The 21729-nt window shown below is 36.0% G+C and overlaps 1 protein-coding gene across 3 annotated transcripts in view; it reads left to right on the top strand.

Annotated features, from left to right (window-relative positions):
- The window catches only part of LOC139141687 (ubiquitin-conjugating enzyme E2 J1-like), a 123309-nt gene that overhangs the window by 57900 nt on the left and 43680 nt on the right, over window positions 1-21729 (top strand). For all 3 annotated transcript variants that reach the window (XM_070711273.1, XM_070711272.1, XM_070711271.1), the window contains one exon: window positions 3929-4034. In XM_070711273.1, the coding sequence (XP_070567374.1) occupies window positions 3929-4034 (106 nt within the window). The remainder of the gene's footprint in view (window positions 1-3928; window positions 4035-21729) is intronic.

Here is a 21729-nt window from a genome sequence, read left to right as displayed (position 1 = left end):
ATGAACTTTCCTAATTAGGGGTATGTATCTGAATTGACGCGACCTAAGTTGATGAAACTGGCTATGTACATTAAGGATACTATGATAGAAAATTATTGAAAGTCATTAAGCATTTGAACTTTAGCCAATTCCTTATTTGCATATTTTATTAACTTTCATAATCAGGGATATTTATCTGTATTGACTAGACCAAAGTTGACGAAACTTGCTATGTACATTAAAGGTACTATGATACGACATTATTGAAAGTCATTAGTCATTTTTACTTCATTCAGCTCCTAATTTGCATATTTAATGAATTTTTGAAATTTGGGATATATAATTTTATTTACACGACCAAAATTGATGAAACTTGCTATGTACATTAACGATACTATTACGTAGGCTAACATTATTGAAAGGCATTAAGCATTTTTGCTTCAGCCAATTCCTAATTTGTGTATTTAATGAACTTTCCTTATTAGGGATATGGACTTGGATTTATTTGATCAAAGTTGGTATAACATGCTATGTACATTGATGATTATATCAGGTTATACCAATATTGGAAGTCATTTCGCACTTAAGTTTTCATGCTAATTTATAGTTTGCATATCGAATGGGCTTTCAAAGTTTGGAATATATAGTTTGAAGGACTTGACCAAAGGCAATTACACTTGCTATATAAAGTGGTGATACAATGACAGCAGTCAAAGAAATTAATTATTTTTATTTCAGCTAATTACATATTTGAATACTTAATGACCTATAGAGTTAATTTGTGGTGAATATTGTTCATTATGTTGATCATAATACTTTCAATGAAGTTGCAAACATGTGGCAAAGGTTCAGATTTACACATAACTGCAATATATAATGAAACGTGAGCATTTACAGTTCATATCTGGTTTGAAAGAGAATGCAAATTATGCTATACCCTATTGGAAATGCATCCTTTTCTTTTTACTTGCAAAAACCAAACTTAGACAAAATAATTTTCTTCATGAATTTTCATGTGCCTGCTCATTGTCCAGAAATTATTGCTTTTCTTAACTTATCTAAACAATGTATACTTGCATGGCATGAAGTTGGAGGAGGGTGGTCATCACCGAAAAATATTTTGCAGCAAATTATACCGGGTATAGACATATAATTCAAGGTTAAAGTGTTATACTTTGAAACGTGACTTAAAGGCAGAGCCTCCCTTTAAAAGGACACAAAGCTATGGCGGCTTTCATTGTGTAATTGGACACTGAATAGGCAACATGCAGGCACACGCTCCAGAAAATGCCACTCTTTAGTTTTCCCTGGCTGCAAAAACCCAGACATACTGCCAAGCGGTCAGCGCGAAGTTGCTGCCAATCGAACTCTGTGGTTATATTCAAAGTCTAACATGACTGGAAGACAATTTTTTTGGAAATTTGAGTGTTTGTGGTGGGGAATCAATGACCATTGGCAATTTGAACTGACCGTCAATCAAACACTTGTATAAACTCTGTTTGCAGGATTAGCAAAAGGTGACAAAAGATTGAGATCAGTTTGTGTAATTAATGTTATAGAAATCAAACATTGTACTGGCCAAGTGTTTGACTTGGAGGAAAACTCCACTGATGCAAGAACCTGGGATTGAAAAGTGCGGCTAAAATCTAATGTTGTATTTCTAAAAGATATCATACATTTAGACGAGAATATCCATACCTAATGGATTTATCATGCTTTGCATGACAAGTCAAATTCGGTAAATTTGGTATACAAGTTATTCATATGTTATATAATGCAATACCATGGCATTGGCGAGAAACTGTGATGTGTTCTAATGTTAGATTAGATTCTTTGATATTGCTTTGCCAACACTTTTTGTCTTCCTGAAACAAAGTTGTCATCAAAACAGTGTTGATAAGGAAACCACAAAAGAGTACTACTGGTCTTTTATTACGCAGAAATTCATTAAGCCTTGGATCCCAAATACTGGTATATGGAACAGAATTCTGAATTTTGGACCCATGTGTGACTGGTCAAAGCTTTGGTACAAAAGAGTAATACAGATGACAAAGGAAAGGAAACTTTCAAACTTTATGTATAACCTTATACATGATACTCTTCCATACTGTTTTAATCTGTAGAGATGGAAAATGACTCCAACTAGCCATTGTTGAGTTTGTAATGTAACAAATGACAAATTTCACATGTTCATTGAATGTAAACAAGCAAAATCTTTTTGGAATCAAATCGAACAATTTTTCACCAGTGAGTACCGTACAACTCTATTGTTAAAATTACAATGAATGTTCTCGTGTGCGGTTTGAAAAATAACAGTAACCAGATATGAACTGTAAATGCTCACGTGTTTCATTATATATTGCAGTTATGTGTAAATATGAACCTTTGCCACATGTTTGCAACTTCATTGAAATAATTATGATCAACATAATAAACAATATTCACCACAGATTAACTCTATAGGTCATTAAGTATTCAAATATGTAATTAGCTGAAATAAAAATAATTGATTTCTTTGACTGCTATCATTGTATCACCACTTTATATGCAAGTGTAATTGCCTTTGCTCAAGTCCATCAAACTATATATTCCAAACTTTGAAAGCTCATTAGATATGCAAACTATAAATTAGCTGACATGAAAACTTAAGTGTGAAATGATTCCAATATTGGTATAACAAGGTATAATCATCAATGTACATAGCATGTTATGCCAACTTTGATCAAATAAATCCAAGTATATATCCCTAATTAGGAAAGTTAATTAAATACACACATTAGGAATTGGCTGAAGCAAAAATGCTTAATGCTTTTCAATAATGTTAGCCTACATAATAGTATCTTTAATGTACATAGCAAGTTTCATCAATTTTGGTTATGTAAATCCAAATATATATCCCTAATTTCAAAAATTAATTAAATATGCAAATTAGGAGCTGGATGAAGTAAAAATGACTATTGACTTTCAATAATGTCGTATCGTAGCATCTTTAATGTACATAGCAAGTTTTGTCAACTTTGCTTCAGTCAATACAGATAAATATCCCTGATTATGAAAGTTCATTAAATATGCAAATAAGGAATTGGCTAAAGTTTAAATGCTTAGTGACTTTCAATAATGTTCTGTCATAGTATCTTTAATGTGCATAGCCAGTTTCATCAACTTTGGTCCCATCAAATCAGATAAATACCCCTAATAAGGAAATTCATAAAATATGCAAATTAGGAATTGGCTGATGTAAAAATGCTGAATTACATTTAATAATGTCCTATCATAGTATCTTCAATGCACATGGTAAGTTTCATCAATTTTGGTCATGTAGCTTCAAATATATATCCTTAATTTCAAAAATTCATTAAATATGCAAATTGGGATTTGGATGTAGTAAAAATGCTTAATGACTTTCAGTAATGTTAAATCATAGTATCTTCAATATGCATACCAAGTTTCGTCAATTTTGATCGAGTAAATTCAGATATATACTCCTAATTAGGAAATTTCATTAAACATGCAAATTAGTAATTATCTTTCACGTCACCCCTTAATATCTTTCAAAGCTGATATATCTTGGTGTGATCAACATTTGTAGCGAATCTCATCAAATTGTGTGCGGTTGTTGTCAATATATATCAGTTTTTTCTAAAATCATTAATTATGCAAATGAGCAAAAAGAAAGCAAGCCACACCCACCAAAAACTAATCAGTTCTTGCCATTTGCAAACTAAATCTATGTACCAGATTTGATTCTGATCTGATGAGCCGTTTTTGAGATATTGAGTACACAGACAGACACACAGACATACAGACACACAGACAGACAGACATCGCTGCGACATATGCCCACGTGTGTCAACACGTGAGCAAAAAATGTGAATTTGCTCTTCACACATAGAGATTAAGATTGCAGTGTCATAGTTTATAAGTCCGCTTTTGGTTTTTGTATCTGCAGTAAGAACTGTGCTACTTGCCATCATAGGTTTTATGCCAACTCATGGGCATGGTGCTATTGGGTCATTGGACTACACCTCAGATGAAAGAAAAATACTTGCTAAAAGGTAAGTGCACATACACATTATACAGCAAAACTTGCGTTCAGACTGACTCGGCTGGTGTTTGACAGCATTTTAGGCACATTCAAGTCATGTCCGAGATGTACCCAAGACACATCGAAAACACGACCCTGGCAGCTCATTATCTCACAACGGAAAGAAGGTCATAAGTGCCCTTTTGTATGTAAATACAATACTCCGTTACGTCACGTTTTAGTCACATTCTTGATGCTCAAATCACTTTTGTCTACTAGTACTATCAGAAAATGTTGTCTAATCTAGCAACAATGGCCTATTTACACGTGTGACCAGAACACCGAACTAAACGCCGAACTATATCCTGTCTTCGGGCTTGCGGTCATTACCACAATGGACGGTGTTCAAGTAAGCTCTCGCGATTGCAGCAACAATTGGCCGCAGGAAGAGATCAGGCTACTAATGTCAATCTGGAGAGACGAAAATTTCATCCATATGATGGACGGCACGTCGAGGGATCGGAAAGTGTATGAAGTCGTCGCTGCCAAGGCCAGGGAGAAGGGACTCGAGAGGACAGTGGAACAATGCCACAACAAAATCAAACGGTTGTGAGCTCAGTTCAAGTCCGTGTCCGACAACAACAGTCGTAGTGGCAGAGCTAGAAAAACGATGCCATTTTACGATGAGTTGTAGGTAGTAAAGGGAAAGCAACTGGTAGTAAAGGGAAAGCAACTCCACACATCGTTCATATTTGGGAGGTTTGTGTTTTGTGTATGATATTGTGTATAATATAAGTGTATATCATGTTTAACTGTTTTATGTAAAATGTTGCTTGGCCATGGCGAGACGTACCCATAATCTACGTGTCCTGTGTTAATCCGCACTGGAGCTGAGAGACTACTGACACTGTGATCCTTTGGCGCTACGTTTCGAAAACAGAGTTTTCTTCATCAGTCGCTTAAAATTCATTTTTGATTGGAGAGACGTGTTGAATGGTTGATTGTTTTTATTTTATAATATGTTGTTCCACTTACGTTTGGTAGGGAAGCTAGAATGTCTACTGTTTGGTCTTGTTGTGTTTGTGTAGGTTCGTGTGAACCTGAGTTTGAGCTATTGTAGTTTCTGTGAAGTCTGGCTCTCATAAGTGTGTCGCCTATATTTCTGTTCCTTCTATATGCGATTATTGGTTGGTTTTGGAACAGTTTTTTTAGTGTTTCGTCTTTTTCAAGTTCACTCCAGTTTTCTGTCAGGGCTTGCTTGATTTTTGTCGTTTCGATGTACGGGCTATACGTTGTTATGAAGACTACTGCATTGTTGGTGGCGTTATTTCTTTCGCTTGACCCAAACTAAATTTATACCTTGTGTATGACGTGTAAACGTGAGATTGCTTAGATCGCTGATAAGGAATATTTACAGAGCGACTAATCAGATTCGCTCAGGTTTAAAAAAATACACGTGTAAACCCACCTAATGTTTTATAGTGAAAACATTTGGAGAAAAGATCAATTGATTACATGTTGTTGCTCCACCCATGACCTGAGTTGAATTAGGCTAGAACATTCTTGGGGTCATTCTCCTCCATGACCTTAAATTCAATTAGTCATGTTTACTGCAAGAGAAGATATTTTTAGAACAGTAATTATCATACCGGTATACCCACTGGTTAATAGAAATTCAAGATTGTCTAATGTGGTTGGTCGTTTGTGTCTGTATGTATGTATCTGTATGTATGTCTACGAATGTATGTCCACCCACATCAACAATTCCAAAACCGCAGCACCTACACCCATCTTAGTATTTGCTCTACAGGTGCACCCATGGGTGGAGATTGAATTTGCTCAATTGAATATGTCAGTGTCAAAATTATGCAAATAAAGTAAATTTGAAAAAATCAAGCAAGTTGCTAAAACTCAGTATCCACACACCAGATTTGGTTGAAACTTGCTTTTCAGGATCTTTATGGTGACTTGAGTTAGATTCGTTCAAATTGTGGTGAAATTGTGATAGTTGTATTTTTGGGGCAATGTTACCTATTTTCGGTCAAAAAATCTCTGAAAGCACTCGTCCCATTGCCTTGAAACTTTGTATGCATGTGTTAGAGTTAGCCTCTGTCAGAAATATTGAAATTGTGGTAAAATTTTTATGTTTGTATTTTTGGGCAATTTTTCCCATATTTGTCAAAAAATCATTTTCTCCTAAAGTTGTTGTTGAAACTTGAAACTTGATACTCTTGAGCTTAGGGTTGTGTCTTCTGTCAGAATTGTTAAAATTGTGGGGAAATTGTGATATTTCTCTTTTTAGGGCTATTTTAAGCTCACATTTGGTTTTACCAATGTGAGTTTATTGTATAAGCTGAAGTCAATGGCGTCTGTATGTATGTGTGTATGTATGTATGTATGTATGTATGTATGTATGTACGTACAGTCAAAAACACGCAAACCGCTGCACGTATTTGGTGTGTGGATGCATCCTGGGCTATAGATGGGATTGTGTTCAAATGAAGTCTGCATTGCGAAAATTATGCAAATGAGCTTAAAAAATGTGAAAATGGTCAAGAATGAATAACTTGACAACCGCTGTTTTGATTGCTTTGAAAATATGTGTGCAAGTACCTTAGGTGAACCTTATACAGTTATATGAATATTGTGAAGATATCCTTAATTTTGTATTTTTGCTGAATTTTTTGGTGATTTTTCTCGTTTTCAGTAAAAATTATTCTTCTCTGAAACCGCCTGCCCAATCGCTCTCAAATTTTGGTTGGATCTTTGTGAGGGTGTTACCCTTCTAATTTGTTGAAATTATGACAAAATTGGGAAAATTACTTTTTTGGAGCAATTTTGTCATTTTTGTTCAAAAAATCTTAAACAGTATTTTCTTTTTAAAACCCCTGGACAGACAGCTTTTATATTTGGTACACAGACGTACAGAGATGACAATAGCTAGATATGTGGATATTGATACAAATTTGTATTTTTAAGACAATATTGTCATTTTAGTCCTTTGTGCCCTGTGGGCACAAAGTACTAATGTGATGGCGCGGCCCAATATGGCCAACATAGTGAGCCGTATGCTGTGGACGCAGGTATCTCAGAAACGCTTCAGTAACTTTTTTCTGAAATTTGGTCTGGTGGTCACTTGGGCATGTATCTCAAACGGTCTTTTTCTTTTTTTGATTGAATCATTTTAAAGTCACTTTTTTAGCTTTTTTCTGAAAACCACTATTTTCACTTTTTCCTCGAAACCACTGATTTGATTATTGTGATGTTTAGCATGGGTGTTCGTATAGTTGAAATACCATCAGAAATGTTCAAAATTGGTGAATCATGCCTTGTAACCTCCACAAATGTAATAATCTCCACAAATGTAATATCAACCACAATTGTAATAAAATCAACACAAATGTAATAAAATAGTCAACCATTAATGTAACAACCCGCAACCACAAATGTAATAAACAATTAACCATAAATGTAATAAAACTCAACCATAAATGTAATAAACTTGAACTTGCATATGTGATCATTTGTTTATCAATGCCCTGAGTAAATAATAACTTTAATAAGACTAGTGTAATGTTATTGCATACTTTCCTGAAACTAGGTTTCCTTTCCGAAACACAGAATAGAATACTTTGAGAACGCTATCAGAAACGGCGAGGTACTGATCAAACCGTTAGATGATGAAAGTGGAACAGCAGTTTCTAGACACTGATAATTACATAATAAGGAAGCGTCAAAATAACTAGGACGTCAACCTGTGATACCACACAAAGTTTATGACAGATGTCTCAGAACAAATAACAGAGAAATATAAAACCTTATAACAGAAACTTACGACACAAAACATGTTGACGAGAACATATATTTCAATCTAGTAAAAAACAATACGAACACTACCTTGAACACAGTAGAACAAAATCAGACATCCTGGCATCCCCAGTGAAGGAACAAACTTCAAGTGGCCGGGGACAACATAGGAATACAGACAATCTGTCGATTATATATTCCACACAACTTATCCACTGAAGACGAATTTGAGGCGATCGATTAAGAAAGTACGGCAATTTTCGAAAAAACGGCGGTAAAGGATCGTAGTGTTTTACAGTCGTTCCCACTCTGGAGTAGAGACTGCACTGACGTTCAGATTACAGCTGTGTCTAGCCATGGCCAATCAGTTCTGTACACAAAACAGGGAAACGTAAAATACATTTTCAAATATGCAAAACACACTAAACACAAACAATTAAGAAATGAATAATGTGTGGAGTTGCTTTCCTTATTACATATATCAATATTTAGGGGCTAATTCCTCGATTGCAACGACAAAATAGATTTATTACATTTATGGTTGATAAGTATTACATTTGTGGGTGTTTTTTTTATTACATTTATGGTTACCATTTATTACATTTGTGGTTGGTGTTTTTATTACATTTATGGTTGATTTTGTTACATTTATGGGCGATATTACATTTATGGGTGCATTTTATTACAATTGTGGTTGATATTACATTTGTGGAGATTATTACATTTGTGGAGGTTACAAGCCTTACATTATTTTTAAACAATATTTTTATCCATTTTTATTTTATATTTACTTGATTTTGCCTCACTTTCGCTAAAGCTACCGTCTGCGCATGCGCACAACTGTAGGACAAAATCTGAGTTGAAGAATCGAAACGGACGCCATCTTGTTTCTCGGTATGGGCACATTTTTTACTTTGTGAACGTTTCACTGTGTATTTCAATAGATTCTATAGTTATGAAGTTGACAGTGATGCACTTTTGCAGCTGTCGTGTTATTTTTTTGTACTGAAGAATGATGGCCTCCGTAGGCGATAAACACCGGTACTGGCAGGCATATCAGTTCTACTGAGGAAGTAATCCACTGGCCCGTATAGGTCAGGGGCTCACTTAGGGGAGAACCACTTGATTTCTGGGGGGGTATGGAGGATTTCGAGGAAAAAAATTGTCACCAGGTGAAATAAAAGAAATAAATTAAGCCTGTAATGGCTTGAGAAAAAAATATTCTCATAACAGACAGAAATAAAAAAGGAATTGTCACAATGCTGTTGAAATGAGCAAAATTTTGGAAACTTCATTCTCATGTATTCTTTGCTGGCATGCTGCCAAAGGCACGCAAATGTTTTTACCACAAGTAATTTTTATGTTTTTTTTTTCCAGCACTTATGATATAAGCATTCACTACTGTACACCTCGGTGCACTCGATGTTTTCCTTCCCTTTTCTGACCCAAGAAATCATGTTTCAGGATTTCTGTTGCAATATCTCAATGGTATAGGCAATATCTAGATGGGACTATTTGACTTCTGTAAATCGTGAAAATTTAAAACACAAGATAGGAGTCAATAAACTAGTGTTAAAACCAATACATTATTCTCTCAATATAAATATGTTAGAAAGATTACAAGTTGACAATGAAAATTGAGGAACAACAAATATAATGAAATACAATGTGTGAGCCTTGTTTCTCTGACCACAAAAGATAACATCTCCCCTGAGAACTTAAAAGGACTTGACTGTTTTAAAGAAAAGCAGGTATAGTACTGATCACAGTTGATTTGCCAAAAAATTGTTCTATAATTTAAAGTTGTATATATAATAGACTTTCCATTTTGTTTGTCATTTGTTGGAATGTAAAATGAATAAATAAAAACATCCTGTGATATGTGAAACACTGGCTTAAATTTGAAAAATTGCACTGCTACTCCATTTGAAAAAAAAATTGATGCAGGTCTGACTGTAGAAATAAAAAAATGCTGTCTCTCTAACAAAAAAAAGTCCCATACCCACTTCCTGCATACCCCCCCGAAATCAAATGGGTCTCCCCTTAATATGCGCATGCGCACATAACAAGTTAGCGTTGTTTTTCAAGGACTTTGTAAAATCAAACCATGCAAACCGAGGCCATCATGTTTCTCGGTCAGTTGCGAATTTTGACGTTTTAAAGGTTTTAGCGTATATTTGATTGCTGTCATGTATTTTTTGGCACAAAACGCTCCTTCGATAGACTGAAGAATGATGGCCTCCGTACTCGGTACTCCCCAGTACCGGCGAATCCATTGTTTTTAATAGCGAGGCAATCCCACCGGCGGCCCGTACTAATAGCTGGGTGAGAACGAGGGAAATGCTCTGTCCTTCTACCTCCGGCCTCCATGTCATAACAAACTAGCGTCTTTTTATGTTGATGTACTGTCCTTTCGACACAGTTGCTTATTTTGGGTAATTTCGACAGTTGTGCATTGATTTTGACATCATTTTTTACTTATAACCGTCGATGTCGGCAACTCTCTCGCTAGCCCTGCGTACAATGCTGTGTGTTAGGAACGCACACAGGGAATGCACTGCTTACACTGCGTACGTACGCAGGGCTAGCGAGAGAGTTGCCGACATCGACGGTTATTTACGAAACCTGAATAAAAGACTGGCATTTTTGGAAGCGATCGAGTAGCTGAGGTGGGCAGGGATACGACTTGGGCCCAAGAACGCTGAATTTCGGCAGTAATTTGGCTTTTTACGTCAAGTCCCAAAGTGGATTTGAAGTCACCGACCCTACGTACGGGTCTTTGCAGGGCTGTGAGCGGGGCGAATAGCTGTAGCGGAACACACAGCATCGTACGCAGGGCTAAATCCGACATGGTAATTTGGCATGATCATCAGATCATACATGATCCGAGATTGCACTTTAGCAAGGTCACGATAACTAATTTTGTTTGTTTCACTGTCGTTTAATACCTATATTTCCACTAAAAGACCATTAGAATTTCCTCCTGGCTACTTTGAAATCGTGCACTGGCATGCATGTAGTTGTCAACATCACTATGCTTTAATGTACAGTAGACTCTCATACTATGAATATATCGACTGTCACTGCATGTGTGCAAATCACTCCATATCATATCAAAAAATGTAGTATTGCGACGTTTGAGCTGCCAGAAGCCAGAATTTACAGTTTACGAGAAAGTTATCTTACATGTAAAACTCAGTTCTACTGTGAACAAAATGCAAGCTATGTTGTATAACTATCATGAATAGCATAATATTTTGTACCTATCACCGTGTCAGAAAATCAGAAGGAAACAACCAGTCAGACAAACTGTGGTCAGGATGATACTGTCCAATTTTAATATTTGTCTCTCGGCACACACCAGATACTCATGACTGTAAAACAACATTTCCATATAATTGTATATTCATTTTTAGCTAAAAAGTCCTTGAACATGGCCAAATTTGATCACATTGTGAAACAAATCAACATGCATCTGTATGGGATAGGGTACTATCCTTGTGCCAAGTTTGAAAGAAATTGACCAGGGCATGTCTGAGATATCTGCGTGAACGGACAGATGGACGGACATGACCCAATCTATAAGTCCCCACGGACAAAGTCCGGGGTGGACTAATAACAAAATAAACAAGTCATCACTGATGACGCAGTCCCTGCTGCATTATGGTGTTTAAATGATGGTGAATGAATTACATGCTTGGTAGCTTCATTACAGGGGAGAGGGGTGAATTTATTTAAAGCCTCGGTGCTGCTAACTTTTGATGATAATTTCACCATTTTTAGCTACTATAGACTATAGTCTATAGAAGCTATTGGGATGGGTATCCGTCCGGCGTCCGTCGTCAGTCTGTATGTATGTATGTATGTATGTATGTATGTATGTATGTATGTATGTATGTCCGTTTGTGAGGCGTCCGTCCACTCAAATATCTTGAGAACCGCAGTACTTACTGATTTGATATTTGTTGTGTAGATGAAAAATACGATTTTGAGAAACTAGTTTTTTTAATTTTTTGATATTGTTGAAAATAGGCAAATTAATGCCAAAAAAAGGTGTTTTTGGTAAAAAATCTTCTTCTTCATAACCGCTGGTCAGACAGCTTTGTTATTTGGTATACAGGTCCCTAGGGGTAACCCAACTTAGACTTGTTCAAATTGTGATGAAATATGCAAATCTGTATTTTTAAGGAATTTTTTTGTCATTTTTGGTCAAAATTTGACTTACAAGTTACATTGTATGTAATTCGTGTACTGTATAAACCCTATCAATTCACCCAGAAAAAAATAATTAATATGATTTTAAATAATTGAATTAATTAGGAAATCATCAAAGCCAAAATAATTTTAGTGTGGAATTATCAGAAAGTTTAACTTTTTTTGACAGTTCATAGTGAAATGCTTACCATCTTGGAGGATTAAAACATGTAAAGGCAACTTTCCTGAATCCCAACTTTGACATATTCTGAACCGTCATTTATACCCTGTATGTTATCTAAAAGAAATTGCTCAAAATAGTCAATAGAGATAGAGATAGAGATAGAGATAGAGAAAGTTCTAATTTCCATTAATGGTTGACTTGGTAAGGATAAAATAAAATTACTTTTTGAGGAAAAAATAGAGTGGTCAATTAAAAGAGTGGTCAAAGTGATAGGGTTTTTATGGTAAAGCTGGGCTGTAAGATTCCTCATGTGCTATTTATAGCAATTATGCAATCTGTGTAAACAGTGCAATGAAAGTGTAACATGATTCCTTATAATGCTTTTGATGACCTTGAACTTCTTAAGTTTCAAACCTTTGTCTCTTCAGTGTGCTTTCTCTGAGTATGTACAGTCTCAACTTATTAAACAGAACTCACAATGTTATCAAATAATAAAGATATCCACCTTCTTCATCAATACATGTGTCACAAAAGGTTATTCTCTACATAACTCAACAGAGCTCTGTCAACTGTTGAGTTGCTTGTTCTTTCAAAACCGCTGGTCAGACAGCTTTAATATTAGTTTACTTGTCCGTAGGAATGACCTTAGTGAGATGATTTCATACAGTCAGGAAATACTTAATTTTGTATCCATGTCTATAGTAGCTTCAGGGACTTTGGCCCTATGTTTATATTTAGTTTGCTTTTCACCATATTGTATGTCCTTCCCTGCACTAATAATTCAAAATTAAATATTGTTTTTGGCCTATACATACCGGTACTGAGGGGTAAGCTTATTTAGTCTCATACATTAAAGATGCACTGTTGACCTACAGAGTCCAAACTTTTTATCATTGTATTGTAGATAGGTGTACACTCCAAATACTAAGTACAAGTGTGGTGAGTGTAACAAGCAAATGTTTTTTAGTCAATGGTTCATATCAAGGTTGTTGATACTTAGAATCCACACTTGAACTTATGCTGGAGCGGTAACCAACCAGTTCAAATAACTTTCATTTATGTCAAAACAATTTGACTTTTTGCCAAATTTCACATTTATGGCAATTAATAAACAGTAAGGAGGTACAAAGGACGTCGGTGCCCCCGGGCCCCATGTTGAGGTATGTAAGAGTGCCTTCAACAGCATACTCCGAGTTCAAAAACCGAGTCGGACTTACAAGTCCGAGTACTCGGACTTGCGTACTCCATGCGTACTCCGAGTAAAACTGCTTACTCGGACTTGTATACTCCGAGTGCATGGCCTACTCGGAGTTGAATACGCCGAGTTACACTTGCTTATAGAAAAACAATGCTGAAAAACAGAGGAAATATTTGATCTTGTGATAAAAATTTGCAAACAGCGTATACAGTACATGTACTTTCAGTCGCTCAGAGAAAAGAGTTGTTAACGCGATCTTTCTGATCTCTGATCTGTGTAAAATACCATCCTGTACAACACGCTCAAATCATTGGGAGATCACTTATTTGACATCATTCTCCCATTGACAATACATTGGGTATAGGTCTGTGTCAAACGTTCATGTCGCTGTATGTACACTTTTTATTTTTTGTGGACATTGACAGAATACAGACTATTCAGAATAGTGCATAGTGTCATCAATAACAACTGGAAGCTTCAGGTCGAACAACTTTTGAATAACAATTTAGGATCAGATAACCTATGAGTTATTTGTAGTTTCCTCATAGTCTACAATGTATAATGAATCAACATTTCGGTGAAATTCCAAAATCAATTTCTTGCACAACCATTGACTTGAAACCACTCTAGTCTAATCATGAATATTAATACTAATAATTAGGTGTACATAAATGCACAGGTTTACCTAGTTTTGTATTGGAAAAAAATTATTCATAGTTTCATCATAGATTGCCATGTATAGTGAATTGACATTTCAGTGAAATTCCAAAATCAAATTTCTTGCACACCCATTGACTTGAAACCACTCTAGTCTAATCATGAACATTAATACCAATAATCAAGTGTACATAAATGCACAGATCTACCTATTTTTGTATTGGAAAAAAATGATTCATAGTTTCATCATAGATTGCCATGTATAGTGAATTGACATTTTAGTGATATGCCAAAATCAAATTTCTTGCACACCCATTGACTTGAAACCACTCTACTCTAATCACGAACATTAATACCAATAATCAAGTGTGCATAAATGCACAGATTTTCCTATTTTTGTAGTGGAACAAAATTGTTAATAGGGTTTCATCATAGACTGCCATGTACAATGAATCAACATTTCAGTGAAATTCCAAAATCAAATTTCTTGCACACACTTGGACTTGTAACCACTCTAGTCTAATCAAGAACATAAATATCAATAATCAAGCATACATAAATACACAGATTTGCCAAGTTTTATATTGGAAAAAAATTATTCATAGTTTAGTCATAGACTACAATGTATAATGGATCAACATTTTATGCGAAACTCCAAAAACAAAGTTATTGTACATAGATGCACGTGTTACCACCCTCTTCTAATCAAGCACAATTATGTCAATTATTCAGGGTCCATATATGCACAAATAGTGCATATTTTTAATTCTGAAATTTTTTTTTACAGTTTTGTCATAGACTCCCGTGTATAGTGGATCAACATTTTATGCGAAATTCCAAAAACAAAGTTATTGTACACAGATGCGCGTGTTACCACCCTCTTCTAATCAAGCACAATTATGTCAATTATTTAGGGTCCATATATGCACAAATAGTGCATATTTTTAATTCTGAAAAATTTCTTTTACAGTTTTGTCATAGACTCCAATGTATAGTGGATCAACATTTTGAGCAAAATTCCAAAATCAAATATCTCGTTCACATGTGCACTTGTAAACAACCCATGCTAATCAAGTATATCTATATCAGTTATTAAACATCTATAGATGAACAGATATTGCTAGTTTTATACTGGAAAATATATGTTCGTAGTTTTCTTATAGTCGACTACCATGTATAGTGAATCAACATTATCGATGAAATTTAAAAATAACATTTTTTTGTACAGGCATGCACTTTTTACCTGCCACTTCAAGAAAAGTGCATTTACATGAATTATGACACACATATGATTTGATATTTTTTGGACAACGCGTTATATCAGCCACATTTTGCCTTCCTTTTGGAAGGGCGACTTAAAAAGTACAGCAAGTCAGAAGGGGGTCTTGAACACATTGCGGTTTTGTTGGGGGGGTATTGAGTGACAGGGGAGGGTCACTTATTTTCATGCATGGATAAGGGGGAGGGTCACTAATTTTTGTGCATGAACCTTTGAAGGGTTACTATTTTTGACGTAGCGGTATTTTGAAAAACACTGCGCTCATATGTAGAAAATATATCTTGAAAGAATTAGTTTTGTTGTCTTCAGAAAATAATTTCTCGATATTGAGAAAAAAATTTTATTCACTGTATTTCAATTTGCTGCTCTGAGAAAATCTTTTTTCCATAAAGAAATTAATTTTACTCTTGGAAAAATAAAACTTTTCTTGAAGAATTCAAGTTTTCTGCTCTAAAGACATAAGGTTATGTCATTTAAGTAACTCAGTTCACGCTAAGCAAAAATCTTTAACTCTTGCTGTGAACAATTTTTACGTCTTTTCGAAATAAAAAATGCTTTTGAGAAACAAATATTTTGTTCAAAGTTAAAGTTATTTTTTAAAAGTTAATTTTTTTTTGTTAAAAGTTTTTAAAAACAGTTTACCCCCAAAATAAAGTTTCCCTGTTCAGAAATAAAAGTTTGCTGTGGAGAAATAAAATTTCTTACAAATATTAGATATATTGTCAAGAAATATGAGTTTATGTTCAAAAGTAATAAATTTCCATGACATGTAGGGGAGTTTGTTATCTTGAAAAACTTTTACTTTTGTTTTACAAAATAACAAATACTTTTGAGAAACATATTTTGTTTATAGTTAAAACTAAAAATACTTTCGAGAAGTTAAAGTTAAGATAAAGTTGCCCATACAGAATTAAAAGTTTGCAGTGGAGAAATAAAATCTCTTACAAATATTAAAGATATTGTCAAGAAAAATTAGAGTTTATATTCAAAAGTAATAGAGTTCTGTGGCGTGTACGGGCCACCGTATGAATGTCCTTGTACTCAATAAAGAAATTACCAGTTAAAATTGGCTAACTACTACGATGGGTTGCGACGTAACAGCCTATCACCAACCCGACATGCGAACAACCGGGTAGGCGAAGTTTATTCCTTAAATTTATACCATTTTGATATTTATACGCCTACAGACTTGGAGCAAGTTTACCATCAAGTTTATCATCACTTCATAAACACCATCAATAAAGAAAGCATTCTGCTATAAAGCTCGTGTCAATAAAATACCCTGCTGGTATAATTGTTTTGAAGTCCGAAGCTCTACATTCACGATTACAGTATGGTAGGTATTCTTTGATCTTTGAGCAAACAGAACGATGAATGTAAGCAAGGAATAAACTAGAAATATTTATGTGTTTATCACACGACACCAATGTTATGTCTTGTGTTGATAGCATTGTAGTTTTTTACAGAGTGATAGAGATATCGCAAATCTAGTTGGCGCGATCACTATGAAATAATAATCAAGCAAAATTAAATTGACCGACATATCCACGTAGTTTACGGCTCTGCACGCATAGATAACCATAGTCGGACAGGGCCCGGGGTATGTGCCGCTACGGACCACGCTTCTCTAGATAAAAATCGCTCTGCATTTTGATGATTTTGAATTAATGTGTCTGTGGACTATTGTAGCTACACAGAAAATTTTAAAGATCATTTCTGCGCTGATCGCTAAAAAATTCTGTTTTGTCAAGCGACACCGCTCACCGGGCGGGTACCATTTTTTGTATATCCATGATGGTGATTTTTCCCAACAAAATTTTTGTGGGACATTTTACCAATTTTCATGAATTTTCCTGTCATTTTTAATAATTATACACTGTTTAAGTGTATGAAGAGAGTGTACGCGTTAGCAGATAGTTGTATCGGCCAAGTAATGATAGTGTACTTGTAGCGTTTCTTATGACATCTACGTTATGCTTGAAACATTAACAACAACACAACAGTTATCAGGGTTCGTACGCTCCTGGAAAGTCCTGGAAAGTCCTGGAATTTAAAACCACTCCTGGAAACTCCTGGAAACTCCTGGAAAATCAAAATTTACTCCTGGAAACTCCTGGAAAATCGCTAGTTACAATCGCACACGGTCGAGAACGGCCAGATCGTAAAGGCGAATGTCAAACAGTATAATTGTCGAACGTCAAAATCGTAAAATGCGAAAAGTTGTTTTGCGACAGGTGGGGAGCCCTCCTGAGACAAAATTTGGAAAGCGTAGTAATGTTTCTTATAATGTCGTAAAGGGGTACTCTTGCACTAGCGTGGGCGAGACCATGTTGTGTATTCGATTATCCATGGTTTTGCACGCACGTACCGTGACATCGAAGTGGGCATGAGTTGCTTGTAGAGGGACCGTGTTGAAATTTTAAGTTTGTTCGGGTCATCAGTCACAGTAATGCCTCCTGGAAGGTGTTTATTCAGCGATCATTGGTTGAAACAGCCTGAGTACAAAGGATGGCTGGAGCGGACACAAGATAAATTCGCGGCAAGATGCAAACTTTGTGAAAAGACTTTCATTGTATCGAAAAGCCTAGCCCTGCGTATGATGCTCCATGTTCCCGTGGCTCGCCATTCGCTCGGTACCTTCATGCGATATATCGTTGGCCTTTGGGCCCTTGACCTAGCCCTGCGTACAATGCTGTGTGTTCGGCTACAGCTAATCGCCCCGTAAGCGGGGCGATTAGCTGTAGCAGAACACACAGCATCGTACGCGTACGCAGGGCTACCCTTGACCGTGCATCGCCAGCAAACTAATGGTTTCGGACGTCATGCGAACAGTTCTTTTACAGTCTGTGAGCGGTTGAGTTATTCGGGTACCGGGGTAGGCATACGGTAGATTGGAATCGAGTTGATTTCAGCCGAAAGTAGTTAGAAAAATAGTTTTTCGTATGCGGTCCAAATTGGTACCGCATGTCTATGGACCTTAGCAGGGCTGTAGTGGGAGGCTTCATAACGCCGAGAACACACAACATTGTACGCGGGGCTATGAAAAGCCATGCTAAAGGAGCATAAAAGGAGCAAAACATCGAGCTCTGGTAGGAAAAAAACAGGAGCAAGTAAATCACAAATTAATGATTTCTTTGCCCGATCTTCATCAAATGTAAAGTCATCGACTAATTCTAAGCCTTTCCGAGTTTATCTTTCCTGACACCACACTCACAACTGTCTCAGTTGTCAGTGATGTTATTCAAGATGTCGTCACCATCAAAACCTGTCAACTCGTCATTGACTGCATTTGTCAGCAAAATGATGTCTTATGGGCTGAAGTTTTGTGGACGATGAAAACTTTAGAAAAAATTAGTGTATGATGCTTATTAAAATTGCAAGCTTTATCGTGCAACACTCCTGGAAAATGGCATTTTTCAACCACAAATACTCCATGGAAAATGGCAAAAAAACTCCTGGAAAGTCCTGGAATTTTGATTTACTTGAAGTGTATGAACCCTGGTTATGTTCGTTGAATTTTATTGGTCAACAACAACAACAACACGACTAATAAACATAAACAACAATACAAACAACAACAACAACAACCAGACTTCTGGGTTCCCTATGCTCAGAGCCCACTGCAGCACTGAAAATTCCGTTAACTTGTTTTGTTTGAAGTCCTGTCAGCGTGGTTAAACTTGACTGACGTACAGTTCGCGTACGTTCAATAATGATTCTACATAAATCAGACTTGTTATCCAAAGACTCTTGATGTTGAAAGGTCAATTTAGACGTTGCCTGAATGAACACATTGTCTGGAAATCGTTTGCTGAATGTGACACTCTATGCGATGATCGTTTTTTGGACGTGGGATTCTGTGCATGTGATGACCGTGATTTTCTATCCATCTGACATCACGATTGCCGAACATTGTCTTATCATGACAAATGTTTCAGAATTAAAGCAATGTGAAAGAACATCTTTCACCCGAAAAAGTGAAAGTTACAGTAATTTTTCGGCTTCAGGCGTAAGCTTATGATTGGCTCAAAACTTTTCAGTCTCGGTCAACCCATAGGGAATGACGTATATTTGACCTCGCTCTGCTTGCCATTTGTCAGCTCACGTACATGCACACTACAGATAGTGATTGACATTGCTCCATCGAGGTCCGTCGACTACAGGACCTTAACTCCTATCTTTTATTCTATTTTACCACGAAGAGTAAACTGTAATTAACTGTAATTATGACACCAATATTGCGCGCATCATTGTAAACACGTTTTTATTAGCCAATTGGCAAATCGTGTACTATCCACTATGCGCTAACTGAGCACCCATGCAAGCTATATTACACATATTCGCTACATTTTAGCACTCTTATTAAGTTCAACGTTCAGTTCTTCTTTTTTTCGCCCAGTTTGACGTTACTTCGTATTCACAACTGTTTGATACTCACTTTGTCAGTTTCCAACGCTCAGTTCGACGCTCAGTTCGATGCTCACTTTGCCATTTCCAACGCTCAGTTCGACGCTCACTTTGTCATTTTCCACGCTCAGTTTGACGCTCACTTTGTCGAATTTGGGACCCTTACATACCTGACCACGCCAACATAAGACAAAGACACCAAAGCTGCAAAGAAAGGTTGGTAGTATAACTCTTTATTGGCAATAAATAAAATAAACCATAGCAAGAAGAACGTTGTCCTGAGACAAGACACCCCTACCCCTGGGGCGGACTTTGGTGCAGTTCCCTATGCTGTAATTATGGACAATGCCGGCTTTCATCACGGCAGAATTGCCGAACCGGAGCAGCGAGCGATGCTTCGCCGACGAAACATATCATTGCTGTTCCAACCGCCGTAGTGCCCAGAGTTCAATACGTGCGAACTCTGTTTTAAACATCTGAAATATTATTTACAGATGAACGATGTATTTGCTGTTCAACATACCGAGTTAGCAGTGATTGATGCTGTGAGCAATATTAGCCCAGCTTTGTCAAGATCATTTTTTCAACATTATTGCTTTGCTTTGGGCAGGTAAAGATCATTGCCCACATTTCCGATGAAACAAACCAAAATGATTTCCTATGTAAATAATACTCAAGTAAATTATGATAAAACACTATAATGTTGAAAAAAAACTTTAATAATTCTAAACAACTTCGTTTATAATCTTCTATATTCTGACAGTGTTGTGTGATCACTAGAAAATTATTGAGGCCTAATGTCATGAGCATGTCTGATTGTTTCCTTCAACTTCTCTTTCTTCTTTATATCATGATATGTGGCTCAAGCATTAGATTTATTTTGGTGATATGAAAATTAACGAATAATATTAACACTGTCAATACGACTTGATAAGTTTTCACTTCTTATTTTTGCTCTTGATTTTTAAATAAACTTGATTAAAATTATCTTACATACTTGTCCTTTCATTTGTTTAATGTAACCAGATATAGGAAACAAGTGACAGATCAACAATTTTTGAATCATGAATAGCAGACAAAACTTTTGAAGGAAAACATGTAAAACTACGCTAACTCAAACAAGGATTTCAACACACTATACCTGCTAAGAAAAAACATTATTTTTGACATACGGTACAAGATCTCTGGTAATATGTTCAATAGTATACATAATTTAACCAATGATTTTCCCCCTTTTCGCTGGTAATTTGACTATTGATTGCATATTGTATACTCAAATTTACAAAAAGGATAATTATATTACTGGACATAGCAAGTTAAACAGAAATGAACTTGAAAAAACTATCCGAAACTCAACTTTGTAACACTCACGTGTTGACAAGGTAAAATCAAGTTTGCACAGGTAGGCCCTGCATGATTTCTTGTCAATCACCCTTTCAATTTTTTGCGTATTAAGATAAATATCTAAAGAAACTAATGATCAAAAGAATTTTCTATCTCAAAACATGTCACACAAGCATGCATGCATGCATTTTATTCCAAATCAATAAAATGGACTCGGTTTCTACGTTGTTATTATTACTCAGCTGTTTGGCAGCTTCTTGAAGTTTGTCAACATTGTCTCTTGCTATTATTTTACTTGGCACAGTTGCATCATTTGTAGAAGTCTCAGCTACCATGTGAAGGCTTGGTAAATGAGTTTCTGAAGCAGACGTACCATTAACGCAACTTACATTATCAGTTGCTGAAGCTTGGGTGGTAAAGGCACTGGTTTGTATGTACTGCGCATTGGGATTAGCGTAGTTTGAAGGATAAGCAGATACAGGCCTAGGTATATGTAAGTACTGATTCGGAATCTGGGGTAGTAACTGGAAACGGCACGGCATTCACAAGATCTGTATGGCTCTCTGCAAAAGGTGATACGATCATAGGTTGTGATTGTTGCTGGAAATACGCTTGTGTTTGGCTGTGGTAGAAGTCGTCCCAGTTAGGCCTGACTG

Source organism: Ptychodera flava, chromosome 10 (assembly GCF_041260155.1).
Source record: "Ptychodera flava strain L36383 chromosome 10, AS_Pfla_20210202, whole genome shotgun sequence".
Classification (NCBI taxonomy): domain Eukaryota; kingdom Metazoa; phylum Hemichordata; class Enteropneusta; family Ptychoderidae; genus Ptychodera; species Ptychodera flava.
Note: the sequence above shows the minus strand (reverse complement) of the source record. Positions and strands in the feature narration are given on the sequence as shown.